This window comes from Phyllopteryx taeniolatus, chromosome 15 (genome assembly GCF_024500385.1).
Source record: "Phyllopteryx taeniolatus isolate TA_2022b chromosome 15, UOR_Ptae_1.2, whole genome shotgun sequence".
Lineage (NCBI taxonomy): Eukaryota > Metazoa > Chordata > Actinopteri > Syngnathiformes > Syngnathidae > Phyllopteryx > Phyllopteryx taeniolatus.
This window is the reverse complement of record NC_084516.1, coordinates 23,770,265-23,784,494: the sequence shown is the minus strand read 5'-3', so window position 1 is coordinate 23,784,494 and position 14,230 is coordinate 23,770,265. Positions and strand designations below refer to the sequence as shown.

Genomic DNA, 14,230 nt, shown 5'->3' with positions numbered 1-14,230 from the left:
CGATCCGCCTGTCGATGTCCCGTTCCATTCTTCGCTCACTCGTGAACAAGACCCCGAGATACTTGAATTCCTCCACTTAGGGCAGGATCTCATCCCCGACCTGGAAAGGGACGCCACCCTTTTCCGACTGAGGACCATGGTCTCAGATTTGGAGGTGCTGATTCTCATCCCAGCCGCTTCACACTCAGCTGCGAAATGCTCCAGTGAGAGTTGGATGTCACGGCTTGATGAAGCCAACAGAACCACATCATCTGCAAAAAGCAGAGATGCAATACCGAGGCCACCAAACCGGACCCCCTCTACGCCTCGGCTGTGCCTCGAAATTCTGTCCATAAAAGTTAGGAACAGAATCTGTGACAAAAGGCAGCCTGGCGCAGTCCAACCTTCACCGGAAATGAGTCCGACTTACTGCCGGATATGCGGACCAAACTCTGACTCCGGTCGTACAGGGACCGAACAGCCCGAATCAGGGGGTTCGGTACCCCATACTCCCGAAGCAGCCCCTACAGGACCCCCTGAGGGACATGGTCAAACGCCTTCTCCAAGTCCACAAAACACATGTAGACTGGTTGGGCGAACTCCCATGCATCCTTGAGGACCCTGCCAAGGGTGTAGAGCTGGTCCACTGTTCCACTGCCGAAAACCACACTGCTCTTCCTGAATCTGAGATTCAACTTCCCGACGGACCCTCCTCTCCAGCACCCCTGAATACACCTTACCAGGGAGGCTGAGGAGTGTGATACCCCTGGAGTTGGAACACACCCTCCGGTCCCCCTTCTTAAAGAGGGGGACCACCACCACCCGAGTCTGCCAATCCAGAGGCACTGTCCCCGATGTCCATGCGATGTTGCAGAGGCGTGTTAACCAGGACAGCCCTACAACATCCAGAGCCTTTAGGAACTCCAGGCGAATCTCATCCACCCCAGGGCCTCGCCACCGAGGAGCTTTTTCACCACCTCAGTGACCTCAACCCCAGAGATAGGAGAGCCCATCTCAGAGAACCCAGACTCTGCTCCCTCATGGGAAGGCGTGTCGGTGGAATTGAGGACGTCTTCGAAGTATTCTCCCCACCCGGCTCTCAACGTCCCGAGTCGAGGTCAGCAGCGCCCCATCCCCACTATACACAGTGTTGATGGTGCACTGCTTCTCCCTCCTGAGACGCTGGATGGAACCCTAACCCAGAATTTCCTCACCGAATTCCATGCCCGAGTTTTTGCTTCAGCGACCACCAAAGCTGCATTCCGCTGGGCCAGCTTGGTACCCATCAGCTGCCTCAAGAGTCCCACAGGCCAAAAAGGCCCGATAGGACTCCTTCTTCAGCTTGACGGCATCCCTCACCGTTGGTATCCACTAACGGTTTCGGGGATTGCCGCCATGACCGGCACCAACCACCTTACGGCCACAGCTCCGGTCGGCCGCCTCAGCAATGGAGGCGCGGAACATGGTCCACTCGGACTCATTGTCCCCCGGAACATGAGAAAAGTTCTGTCGGAGGTGGGAGTTGAAACTCCTTCTGACAGGGGAATTCCGCCAGACGTTCCCAGCAGACCCTAACAATACGTTTGGGCCTGCCACATTGGACCGGCATCTTCCCCCACCATCGGAGCCAACTCACCACCAGGTGGTGATCAGTTGACAGCTCCGCCCCTCTCTTCACCCAAGACATGCGGCCGCAAGTCCAATGACACCACCACAAAGTCAATCATCGAACTGTGACCTAGGGTGTCCTGGTGCCATGTTCACGTGTGGACATCCTTATGCTTGGACATGGTGTTCGTTATGGACAATGCGTGATGAGCACAGAAGTCCAATAACAGAACACTGCTTGGGTTTTGATAGGTGGGGCCGTTCCTCCCAATCACGCCCTTCCAGGTGTCACTGTCATTGCCCACGTGTGCATTGAAGTCCCCCAGCAGAACGATGGAGTCCCAAGCGGGAGCGCTCTCCAGCACCCCCTCCAAGGACTCCAAAAAGGGTGGGTACTCTGAATTGCTGTTTGGTTCATAGGCACAAACAACAGTCAGGACCCGTCCCCCCACCCAAAGGCGGAAGCCAGCTTCTGTAGCACATTTCTGTAGCCGGGGTTCGGATCGCCAAGGTCTCCGCTTTCGGCCACCGCCCAGCTCGCACTGCACCCGACCCCTATGGCCCCTCCCACGGGTGGTAAGCCCATGGGAAGGGGGACCCACGTTACCCTTTCGGACTGTGCCCGGCCGGGCCCCATGGGTGCAGGCTCGGCGCTCGCCTTCGAGCCCCACCTCCAGGCCTGGCTCCAGAGGGGGGCCCCGGTGACCCGCGACCGGGCAAGGGAAACTTGAGTAAATTTTTTGTCGTCATCATAAGGGGTCTTTGAGCCATGCTTTGTCTGTTCCCTCACCTAGGACCTGTTTGCCATGGGTGAACCTGCCAGGGGCATAATGCCCCAGACAATTTAGCTCCTAGGATCATTGGGACACACAAACCCCTCCACCACGATAAGGTGACGGCTCAAGGAGGGAGGGGGGGTGCAATTAGCAAAGCAAAGCAAATTTATTTATATAGCGCATTTATACACAAGGTAACTCAATGTTTTTTACATGATTAAAAGCATTTAAATACAACGTAAAAAACAGCTTATAAACATTTAAAACGAGAAAAAATAAAACAGCGTACAGTGCAAGAAATATTTAAAAGTGGAAACGCTCTAAACAGCATGGGAAAAAGAAGAGTTTTTAACCTGGACTTAAAAACTTGCACACTTGGGGCTGATGTCACTTCTGTTGGCAACTTATTCCATTTATGTGCAGCATAATAGCTAAATGCTGCTTCACCATGTTTGCTTCGGACTGTGCTCCACCTGAGTCTGTCGATCTTAGAGCCTTACTGGGTTTATATTCCATTAGCATTTTATTCATGTATTCAGGACCTAAACAGTTTAGTGATTTATAGACCAGTAGCATAACTTTAAAATCTATTCTAAAGCTGACTGGAAGCCAGTGTAAAGACTTTAAAATTGGAGTAATATGCTCTGACCTGGTGGCACGGTGGACGACTGGTTAGAGCGTCTGCCTCACAGTTCTGAGGTCCGGGGTTCAATCTCTGACCCCGCCTGTGTGGAGTTTGCATGTTCTCCCCGTGCCTGCGTGGGTTTTCTCCGGGCACTCCGGTTTCCTCCCACACCCCAAAAGCATGCATGGTAGGGTTCATTGAAGACTCTAAATTGTCCGTAGGTGTGAATGTGAGTGCGAATGGTTGTTTGTTTATATGTGCCCTGCGATTGGCTGGCAACCAGTTCATGGTGTACCCCGCCTCCTGCCCGATGATGGCTGGGATTGGCTCCGGCACTCCCGCGACCCTTGTGAGGATAAGCGGCTCAGAAAATGGATGGATGCTCTGACCTCTTTGTTCTGGTCAGAACCCGAGCTGCAGCATTCTGAATGAGATGCACCTGTTTAATGCTCTTATTAGGGAGTCCAGTCAGAAGACCATTACAACAGTCAAGTGTACTTGAGATAAAAGCTTGGATGAGCTCGTCCTGGTCTGCTTGACACATGCAAACCTTCACTCTGGTTATGTTCTTCAGATGGTAGAAGGCTGTTAATGTTTATGTTGTTTCCACACGGACAGGTTTGTCAAAAAAATATGGTCCGCGGGCCAAAACCGGACTGCTAGGAGGTACAATCTGGACCTCAGGATGAATTTGAAAGTGAAAAAATACAGAAAGACATTGTGGTGATGGGACTAAGGATAATTTTGAGAATTACGACATTATGCTCATGTAGAAAATGTCGTGGTGATAATTTTGAGGTCTTCATGAGTTGATTTAATTTTAAGTACAATACTATATTTATCAGTTCCAAATAAATGTGACTTAAAGTTTTGTACCTTAAAATACAATCAATGTGACCAGTTATTAGGCATTATTATGAGGTAGATGACAAACTAATGCATAATTTTCAAGAGATCTGGATTTTTTTTGAAAATGGATTTTTAAAAGATTCATTAAATCTAAAGATTTTCTAAATGTACTTATTTTGTTTTGCATTAAAACAAGGAAAAATGTTATTTATTATGGATGTCCCGATCCGATCATGTGATCTAAAATCACGTGATTTTCATCTGATCGAGATTGGGTGAAAAAGATCGGTTTTATTAATTTTCCAACATTTAAATGTCACAAAGTGACAAAATAATCCAAAGGTACAAAGATTTTGCCAAATGGAAGAGTAAAAGCTTCATTTTATATTACATAATGTAACCAACCTTTCTGAGGTTTTGTAGTACGTGTATAAGCGTCTGTGTGAAAGGGACACGTGTTCCGTGTGTTTGTGTGTGTGTTTATCATGCGCTCAGAGCATTCCCCATACTTAAAGCTTATAAGCCATTCCACCGAATTGGTGCCATTTGCATCCCGAGGAAATTAAATGTATAAATGCACCATGAAAATATAATTAAAGCATCCTGCACACTGATCTGTAATTTGCTTAGTGTTAACATTGGATCAGCATAAATGTCAAGTGGCTATATTTCATGTATTTGCTAATATGTTGAAAACCCACTCCTGTTTTCTTTTTTAAATTATTATAATTAGGTTGCCTGACTTGGGCCTACACACATTATGACTAGTTCAATATGTGTACGATATCATCAAATTTAGAGGTGAAAAAAGATAGAACTTCAAGTGTGCGTGTTTGTGAATGGCCCATACAATACATATGTACAGTATGTTCTTGGTGTATATTTTGTATGTATATATCTATATATAACCATATACATACACATATGTATGTATATGATTGAAAAGTAACTCCCTATTTTTAAGTACTTGTAATTTATTTCTGAACTGAAAAGAAATGAACATGAGAAGAAAGTGTATTGCATGGAGTTTTATTTAAAATTCGATATGGGCGCCAGCATTAGCCCCCAGTTTCTCAAGCTCCCTGGGAACCGCATTAACTGATTTCACCAGGAACTCTTATTGGATGATGACATAATTTCTCGCATTCGCCCTTCAAGTTCTTCCAAAGTTGTTGGTTTGGTAAAATAGACTTGCTCCTTTAATCATGGAACATACACAAAAAAATATTACAACATATGAATAAATTATAAGTATTTTAAAATAGGGAGTTACTTTTCAATCACCATGTATATTAACTTGAGAAAATTTGGATGCCGCAGTTAGCTGGGATAGGCTCCAGCATACCCGCGACCCTCGTTAGGATAAGCGGTGTCGAAAATGGATGGATGAATTTGGATGCACGCTCTTTTTAATGCATTGCCAAGGTATCGGGACTGGATGCAAAAAAATATTGGATCGGGACATCCCTATTATTTATTATTATATTAAGTGCGGTAGGATTTTAGTGGTCTGGTGCCTTTTACATCAAATTAGACTGTAGGTGGCCCCCGAACTACAATGAGTTTGACACCCCTGCACACTAGGATATTACTAATATATCTAGACAGCTTTCACAGAACATGGAAAATCTCATTATATCAAAAAGTCAAAATCATCATTAAGTAGCGATGAGACAAGTGCCATACTAAATGGGCATACTTAGTCACTGAAGCTGGTGGGACAGGGGCTGAAGCGGAGATAGAATTCATATTCTGGACGTCATTCACAGCTGATGTGTGAGAGGAGTCTTGAGTTCGTGGCACAGTACCCATACGATACCAGATGCCCATGTTGTTTAGCTCTCTGTTAAAAAATAAAAATAAAAAAGTCATGTTTACGCACCCAATAACAAATAAAACTTAAACCTAAAGAGTATGGACAGTACTGGGGAACAATTTAAAAAAAAACGTATGATATTTATGCTGATTAAAACTAAAATTGGCATGCTGATTCCAAAATTGCAGTCAGTTCTTTTCTAGCACGTCAAGTTTTTTTCTCCACAGCTTACCCTCCATTCATTCATTCATCTTCTGTTCCACTTATCCTCACTAGGGTCACGGGCGTGCTGGAGCCTATCCCAGCCATCTCCGGGCGAGAGGCGGGGTACACCCTGAACTGGTCGCCAGCCAATCACAGGGCACCTATAAACAAACAACCATTCGCACTCACATTTATACCTACAGGCAATTTAGAGTTTTCAATTAACCTACCCTGCATGTTTTTGGGATGTGGGAGGAAACCGGAGGACACGGAGAAAACCCACGCAGGCACAAGGAGAACATCCAAACGCCACACAGGCGGGGCCAGGATTTGAACCCCAAGTCCTCAGAACTGTGAGGCAGATGTGCTAACCTGTCTTCCACCGTGCCGCGCCTATCCTCCAGATAAGCAAAATTCCACTGATTAGCTGTAGTAAGACTTGCCAGCTGATTACGATTGGACTTATCAACAGCTACGTGGCAACTTGTTTGTGCAGTTACAATTGAGTCAGTGCTGTGAGAGGTGTGTGCAGCTCCCAATAGGTCATTATTAGTAATATCTGTAAACAGAAAGCTAGCATAATAGGAATTAAGAGGATTTGTCCTGGCTTTTCTCTTAACCTTGTAACCATGGGCATACCGTTGAAAAATCTATTTCGTATTATGATTTTTTATTTTTAAAACTTGACGTGATAGAGAAAAACGGAAATCAGTTTTGGATTCTGCACCCAAAAATTTGTTAAAAATAGCTGTCAGACCTAACTCAACAAAGATTAGTTTCCCCAGTGCTATTCAGAACTTCTCAGAAACATGCAATGTGTATTTATGATACTTAGGGCCTGATTTATGAAAGGTCTGCATGCGCAAAACGGGCTACAAACTTGATTGTACATGCAAACAGATGTGGAAGCTGATCGACTCACCAGATGCGCCAAATGGGCTAAATGGTTGTGCAATTAATTTTGCGCATCTACCCAAATGTGCAAAATATTGAGGGAAGTAGATGCAAAGAGGTTAATTTAGCACGTGTAATGTGATTGATCAAACCTCAGATTAATTGGAATGGATTTTGCATCAACATATACCGCGTTAAAATGGAGGTGTAAACTGGCGACGATGACTGCGGTGATTGTGGCGAAGAGGAGAAAGAGGCGAAATGAGAGGTGACGGAGAGTACAATTTTTACACTTGTGTAAACATGTTTGAAATAAAAAGTTAGATGCATATAGTCTAATTATCAATGTAACTTTGGAGCTTATGAATGATCCAAGAGCTAACTTGATGCTGTTTACAAAACTGAGTCATGCTATATCACTTATGACACATGAAGAATAGGTAGATACGACAGCTGGGAATAACTCAGTAGGGAGGTTTACTGACTTTTGACTTGATTTTAGCAAATAATCATTAACTTAAAATTTTATGGCTGCAACACGTTCCAAAAAAGCTGGGACAGGATCATGTTTACCACTGTGTTAATTCACCTTTTCTTTTAACAACATTCAATAAATGTTTGGGAACTGAGGACACTAATTGTTGAAGCTTTGTAGGTGGAATTCTTTCCCATTCTTGCTTGATGTACAGCTTCAGCTGTTCAACAGTCTGGGGTCTCCGTTGTCGTATTTTACGCTTCATAATGCGCCACACATTTTCAATGGGAGACAGGTCTGGACTGCAGGAGGGCCAGTCCAGTCTTTTACTACGAAGCCACGCTGTTTTTTTTGCCCTGTTCGGCTGTTAGGTCAAGCAGAATGGAAAATCTGTATCGCTTTTATGCCGAAAACGTTTTACTGTGTCACAGTGGCGTTTTTAAGCTTCCGCTGTGATATTATAATAGAGGTTTATTGAAAATCACACTTGATCAGTCGAACAGAACAAAGTTTCTAGAAGGGAGAAAGAAACAAAGACAAAAGACAAAGCACTAATTGTAAACAGGATGAGAGAAGTACAGTGTTCCCTCGCCACTTCGCGCTACACGTTTTGCGGCTTCAGTGCTTTGCTTTTTTTTTCCAAAATATTCATTAAAAAAAACAAAATAAATTTTAAAAAAAATACACCCATATCGGCAGCCATATTGCGGAAAGACATGTTTCATGTTGATGAGTGGGAGAGAAGGTTTCCCTGCATGCCAAACAAAGAGATGAGTTGACTCAGAGGCTTTGTACATGCCTGTACTGTACGGGCACTCATACAAGGTGCGTGATTGGTTCCCGGCGCGACATCGACCAATGAGAGCACGAGTGGATTTATCCCGTGAGCTGATTGGCTGCACATCATCGCAGCCTCACCCAGCATCTTCCCTTGTTGTGTCTCGCCAGTCTCGTCCACGCTGCTGTGTTCGCAATAACTTTTTTTGTTCAAGCGATAATTTTTTTGATTAGTTAAGCAAGCCCTTACAACGCCGCCGAAGCGCTGTGCCCCTGCGAAAGTTCCCCCGGGGCGCCCAAGACGAAGAAGAAGATGATGACTATCAGCGAAAAAGCGAAACTTTTAGATTTGATCAAAGAGGACAGAAGTTATGCATCTGCGGCACTCCATTATGGCGTGATTGAATCTACAGTGCGGTACATAAAGAAAGAGGGGAAGCAAACATCCGCAAAACTGCTTCAATAACCTCCAATAAGGAACCGAAACGTGTGGTAACTCCGCGTTACAACAAGAGAATTGTGAAAATGGAAGCTGCATTGGCATTGTGGATGATTGGAGGGAGAAGACAGTGAGTTTGGACACTAATATTATCAGGACAAAATTACTGTATAATAAATGTTAATTACTGTATAGGGTTTTATAATTAAAGATTTAAGTAAATATGTAAACTGTTGTAATCTTTGTCTCAAATATGTAAATCATTACATTATCTACAACAATGAAACGTTAAATACAAGTGTTGCATGGGGCTGTAGTGCTATACCCTGTGAGGGAAGGATAGGACAAGGAGAGAAGAAGAAGCATGCAGGACCAGGGTCGTGAACCCGGCTGTACAACTGAAGTGTGGTGGCATTAATTGTGTAAATTATAAAAGTGTACAGGACGAGAGTATAAGTGAGGGGATACAACAAGCGATTTTCATATTCATGAGTTATTTGTTGCAGTAAGGGATGTGTGCCTGCGGATACATGCAAGTGAATTAATACCGTTATATATGCACAAACACTGACAGAAGTGTCCTGTAATTGCTGTGCCCGCACCGCGGCGGCTGAGGACCCCACCCAATCAATCAAGGGGCGGGATCAGGTCCACCCGAGAGCAGCACGGCGGACGGGACACGTCCCACACCGAGTGACCCAGGGCAGTCCGCTGGCCCCACTGAAGCTCCCCGACAAACGGCCAACCCCACCCACCGCCCCACACGCCCCACCACCCATCCCCCCCTCCACTCCCAGGAGAACCAGACACCCCAACCCGCAGGGCCCGCAATGCAGCCATTCCCGCCCAGCCCGAGGGCGGGAGAGTGTCCCTTGTTTGTTGGATTGGAGGGCGGATAGGGGCACCCGACAAGGGAACGATAGGTGGGGGCGGGGGGTAAGCCAAGGAGCAGCCACGGGCCATGAGAGGTCAGCCCCAACACCAAGCAGTCATCCAGCCCGGGGGTCCCAGCCTCGGGAGCACCGCCATGCAAGTAAGTGAGACCCACCTCCCCCCCTGTTACTATGACTGCCAGGTTTCCTGACAAGCAGTCATTGGGCCTACCCCGTGTATCTGTATCAGCAAACATAGGGACAAGAGGAGAACATCCCCACAGCATATGTGTCTTTTCACCATGCAAACTGATCTAAAATCTGTGAAAATAAAAGAAGAAAAAGAAATGAATTTTTATAATAATAAAACAACAACAACAACCTCGACAACAAAGAATGTAGAATTCCATTGTTTACTTTCACACTTATGAAAATTGTCTTGCAATTGTCAAATGTCAGATGGCCCCCTACTCAGGCAAAGGAATCAAGAGTATAGATTTAGCATGTTGAGGGAAGGTGACCAGCTATCTACGTATATGTGTAATTGATTTTTTCGTTCTGCTGATATTTTTTCTAACGCTATATATTCTATGATGAGATTTAGCCACTGATCGATGTTAATAGCTTGTTTGTTTTTCCAGTTTAATAGAATTTTTTTTTAGCGGTAGCTAACGCGACAAGTAATGATTGTGAATATTTATTAGGGAGGTTAATTATGCTTAAGTCGCCAAGTATGCACAATCTTGGGGAAAGTGGAAGACCAAAAGCATTGAATTGGTGTACATTCCCATATAGCATGAAAATAGGTGTCTCGGGTATTTTTTGTGCATTGCCCGCATATATTAGATGGAGAAAAGCCCATTTTATGCATAGTGTACCGAGTAAAGTGTGTTCTATGAAGCATTTTATATTGTATAAGCTGTAGATTTGTGTTTTTTGTCATTCTAAACATATTGTTACAAATCTGTAGCTACGGTTAGCAGACATGGAGAGTTCATCTTCCCATCTGGTGGTTGGTAAGTGCATTGATTCAGTACCTCCATCCATCCATCCATTTTCTGAGCCGCTTCTCCTCACTAGGGTCGCGGGCGTGCTGGAGCCTATCCCAGCTATCATCAGGCAGGAGGCGGGGTACACCCTGAACTGGTTGCCAGCCAATCGCAGGGCACATACAAACAAACAACCATTTGCACTCACATTCACACCTACTGGCAATTTAGAGTCACCAATTAACGCATGTTTTTGGGATGTGGGAGGAAACCGGAGTGCCCGGAGAAAACCCACGTAGGCACGCGGAGAACATGGAAACTCCACACAGGCGGGGCCGGAGATTGAACCCCGGTCCTCAGAACTGTGAAGGCTGACGTCTAACCAGTCGTCCACCGTGCCGCCTTGATTTAGTACATGAAATTAATTTATAAACCTTTGAGAGATTTCCTTTACTTTGCGGGAAAAGCTTCATTATTTGCTTGACAAACTCTGGCAGTTCGAGGGTGCTCTGGAGTGTTGGTATTCTTTTTTTTATTGCTGCTTTTAATTTATTGTATTGAAGAAAGTTTCCGGCTGTTATTTGGAATTCTTGGAACAGTTCATCACGTGTCCTAAAAAAATCCATCCATCCATTTTCTGAGCCGCTTCTCCTCACTAGGGTCGCGGGCGTGCTGGAGCCTATCCCAGCTGTCATCAGGCAGGGTGCACCCTGAACTGGTTGCCAGCCAATCGCAGGGCACATAGGAACAAACAACCATTCGCGCTCACAGTCATGCCTACGGGCAATTTAGAGTCTCCAATTCATGCATGTTTTTGGGATGTGGGAGGAAACCGGAGTACCCGGAGAAAACCCACACAGGCACGGGGAGAACATGCAAACTCCACACAGGCGGGGCCGGGGATTGAACCCGGGTCCTCAGAACTGTGAGGCTGACGCTCTAACCAGTCGCCCACCGTGCCGCCGTCCTAAAAACATTATTGTTAAATAGTTGTTGTAAGTGGTTAATTCCATGTTGTTCCCATGTACTAAAATGAAGGGGTTTACAGTGTTCCCTCGCCACTACGCGCTTCACGTTTTGCGGCTTCAGTTCTTCGTGGGGTTTTCCAAAATATTCATAAAAAATAAAAATTTAAATACAGCCATATCGGCAGCCATATTGCGGAAAGACGCGTTGTTTCATGTTGATGCGCGTGAGAGAAGGTTTTCCTGCATGCCAAAAAAGATGAGTTGACTCAGAGGCTTTGTAAATGCCTGGACATGCCTGTACTGTACAGGCACTCATACAAGGCGCGTGATTGGTTCCTGGCGCGACATCGACCAATGAGAGCACGAGTAGATTTATCCCGTGAGCTGATTGCCTTGCGCATCATCGCAGCCTCACCTTCATCTGCCCTTGTTGTGTCTCGCCAGTCTCGTCCACGCTGTTGTTTTCGCAAGAACTTTTTTTGTTTAAGCGATAATTTTTTTGATTAGTTAAGCAAGCCCTTACAATGCCGCCGAAGCACTGTGCCCCTGCGAAAGCTTCCTCCGGGGCGCCCAAGAGAAAGAAGATGATGATGACCATCAGCGAAAAAGTGAAACTTTTAGATTTGATCAAAGAGGGCGGAAGTACTTCATCTTAAATTTGTAACAGAGTCAAGTTGTATTTTAAAAGCACGCTGACAATTTCTGTCATTTTGGGTGGGGTTATCCCATCACCGGGAATGGATGGCTAACATAAATCAAATGTCTAAGATTTGTCCGAGGTTTGTTTTAAAAGCATGGAAGCCTAAAAGAAGTTAATAATTATATGAGTCACCTTGCCACTCAGGAAAAATGCTCTTTTTCTTCATTTCCCCCCCCCCCTCGTCCGCCACCAACACAAGCCTCTTCGCCTCTCTCAGAAGGCAATGTTGATGAATGTTAATTACTGTATTATAAATGTTAATTACTGTATAAGGTTTTAGAATTAAAGATTTAAGTAAATACGTGTACTGTTGTAATCTTTGTCTCAAATATGTAAAGTATAAATACTGTTTACATATTTTAAACATTCTGGTACCCATATACACATCCACGAAACTTCCTGGGGGGAAGGGGCAAATCCTACTTTGCGGTTTTTCTCCTTTCGCGGGGGGTTCTGGTCCCCATTAACCGTGAAAAACGAGGGAACACTATTATTCATTTCGAAATTTGGATTATGACACATTGGGGAGAGAATACTGGGAGCTAATTGAGATCCTGTCGATTGTAAACTTTGCCACCAAGCCGTTAAGGTGGATGCGATTATTGGATTCTTGAAACATTAACATGGCGTTTAAGACTAGTAGCAATAAATGGGAGTTTTGGTAGTTTGATGTTGTTGCAGTGTGTTTGTTCCAATTCTAGCCAAGAATCACATTCCTCACTGTGCTGCAACCATTTGATGAGGTATTGTAATTGGTTAGCTAAATAATAGTGTTTAAAATTGGGCGCATTTAGGCCTCCCTCCTGTTTACTTTTCTGAAGAGTGGAAAGACTGATTCTTTTTTTCTTATTTTTTGAATAAAAAATTATTACAGCAGAATCTAAGGTTTGAAAACATTTAAACGTGGGCATAAATGGAATCATTGAAAATTAAAAAATTATTTGAGGTAAGGTTTTCATTTTTATTGTAGCTATTCTTCCCAGTAATAATATAGTTATTCCAGCGTCTTAAATCAGCTGAGATTTTTTTCCAGAAGTTGTGTGTAATTTAGATTGGTAAGCTCTGTGAGTTTTGACGAAATATTGATACCAAAGTATTTAATGTTTCCTATAGGAATAGGGTACTCTGGGATTTGATCTGGAGGAGTCCACGAGCTGTTATTGGGAGTATTGTTGATTTGTCCAGTTAATAGAGTAGTCTGATATTTGTGAAAATGTTTTAGTGAGATTAAAGACTGCCTGAAGAGAATACTTGGGTTCCTGTAAGTAAAGAAGAATATCCTCAGCATATAGATTGATTTTGTGTTCTGTCACTAGTGAGCAGATACCTTTAATATTAGCATTCTGACGTATAGCGGAGGTGGTGTGTGGTGGTGGTTTGTGGTGCGCAAAAAGAGTTTTGAGCGACTTGTGCGTTTAGTGTGTGTGGAAGCAAGCAGAGCACGAAAGCAGAGAGATAGGAGTGAGGATTCATGCTGGTGGCATGCATGATTCCGTTTTTGTTTATCTAAGAAAAAGTGGAAAGAATGAAAAACAATTCAATACATTTTTGACAATTCATAATGGCAACAGATCAAAAGTAGTACTTATCTAGAAGAGCCAGGGGGTGACGTGGCATCACGAAACAGTTGGCCGTCGACATATAGCTTGTCGACAACTAACCACGCTCGTTTGCCTTTGTCGCGGAATTCCTTCATCAATGGGTATAAAACTCTACGCCTCTCAATAATCTCCTTGGGGAACTGGTCGTTCATTCCAAACGAAGTCCCTTTAAGCTCCCGACCTTTGGATTTTATAAACACTTTTTGCTGCAAGTGTTAAAACTTTGCAATGATGGGACGTGGTCTGTTTCCTGCATGAGGGCCTCCCGAGCGGTGGACACGGTGTCGACACGGTCTTGCTGTACCTTGAGCGCGGACATCATAAACCTTTTAATCTGCACCTCGGGTCTTCCGGAGCATTGTCTGGAATGCCTGAGAAAATGAGGTTTTCACGCATGCTTCCTGATTGAATGTCCAACGTAGTTTCTTTCATGAGTTAATATTCCAGTCTAAGAGTTTGTAGTTCTGCTGACGTTGACATCATGTTTGATCGAAGCGCAGTATTATCTAATCTTAGCTCATTCACTTGTTGCGTGAATTCCAAGCTCTTTCTGAGTTCGGTGATCTCCTGGCGAAGCAAATCAAGTGCAATTGACAATTTCTTGTCAATTGAAACGAGGACACTCGTCTGTATCTCTGTCGAATCAAGAAAATCCTCA

The 14,230-nt window shown here is 44.4% G+C and overlaps 1 protein-coding gene across 7 annotated transcripts in view; it reads right to left on the bottom strand.

The window, feature by feature from the left end:
* The window catches only part of mvb12ba (multivesicular body subunit 12Ba), a 92,555-nt gene that overhangs the window by 27,184 nt on the left and 51,141 nt on the right, over positions 1-14,230 (bottom strand). For 6 of the 7 annotated variants that reach the window (XR_009784543.1, XR_009784542.1, XM_061747538.1 and 3 more), the window contains one exon: positions 5,537-5,680. The exons of the other annotated variant lie outside the window; for it this stretch is intronic. Coding sequence is in view for 4 of the 6 variants with exons in the window: in XM_061747538.1 (XP_061603522.1) it covers positions 5,537-5,680 (144 nt within the window). In the remaining 2 variants the exon portion in view is untranslated. The remainder of the gene's footprint in view (positions 1-5,536; positions 5,681-14,230) is intronic. 7 annotated transcript variants of the gene reach the window in all.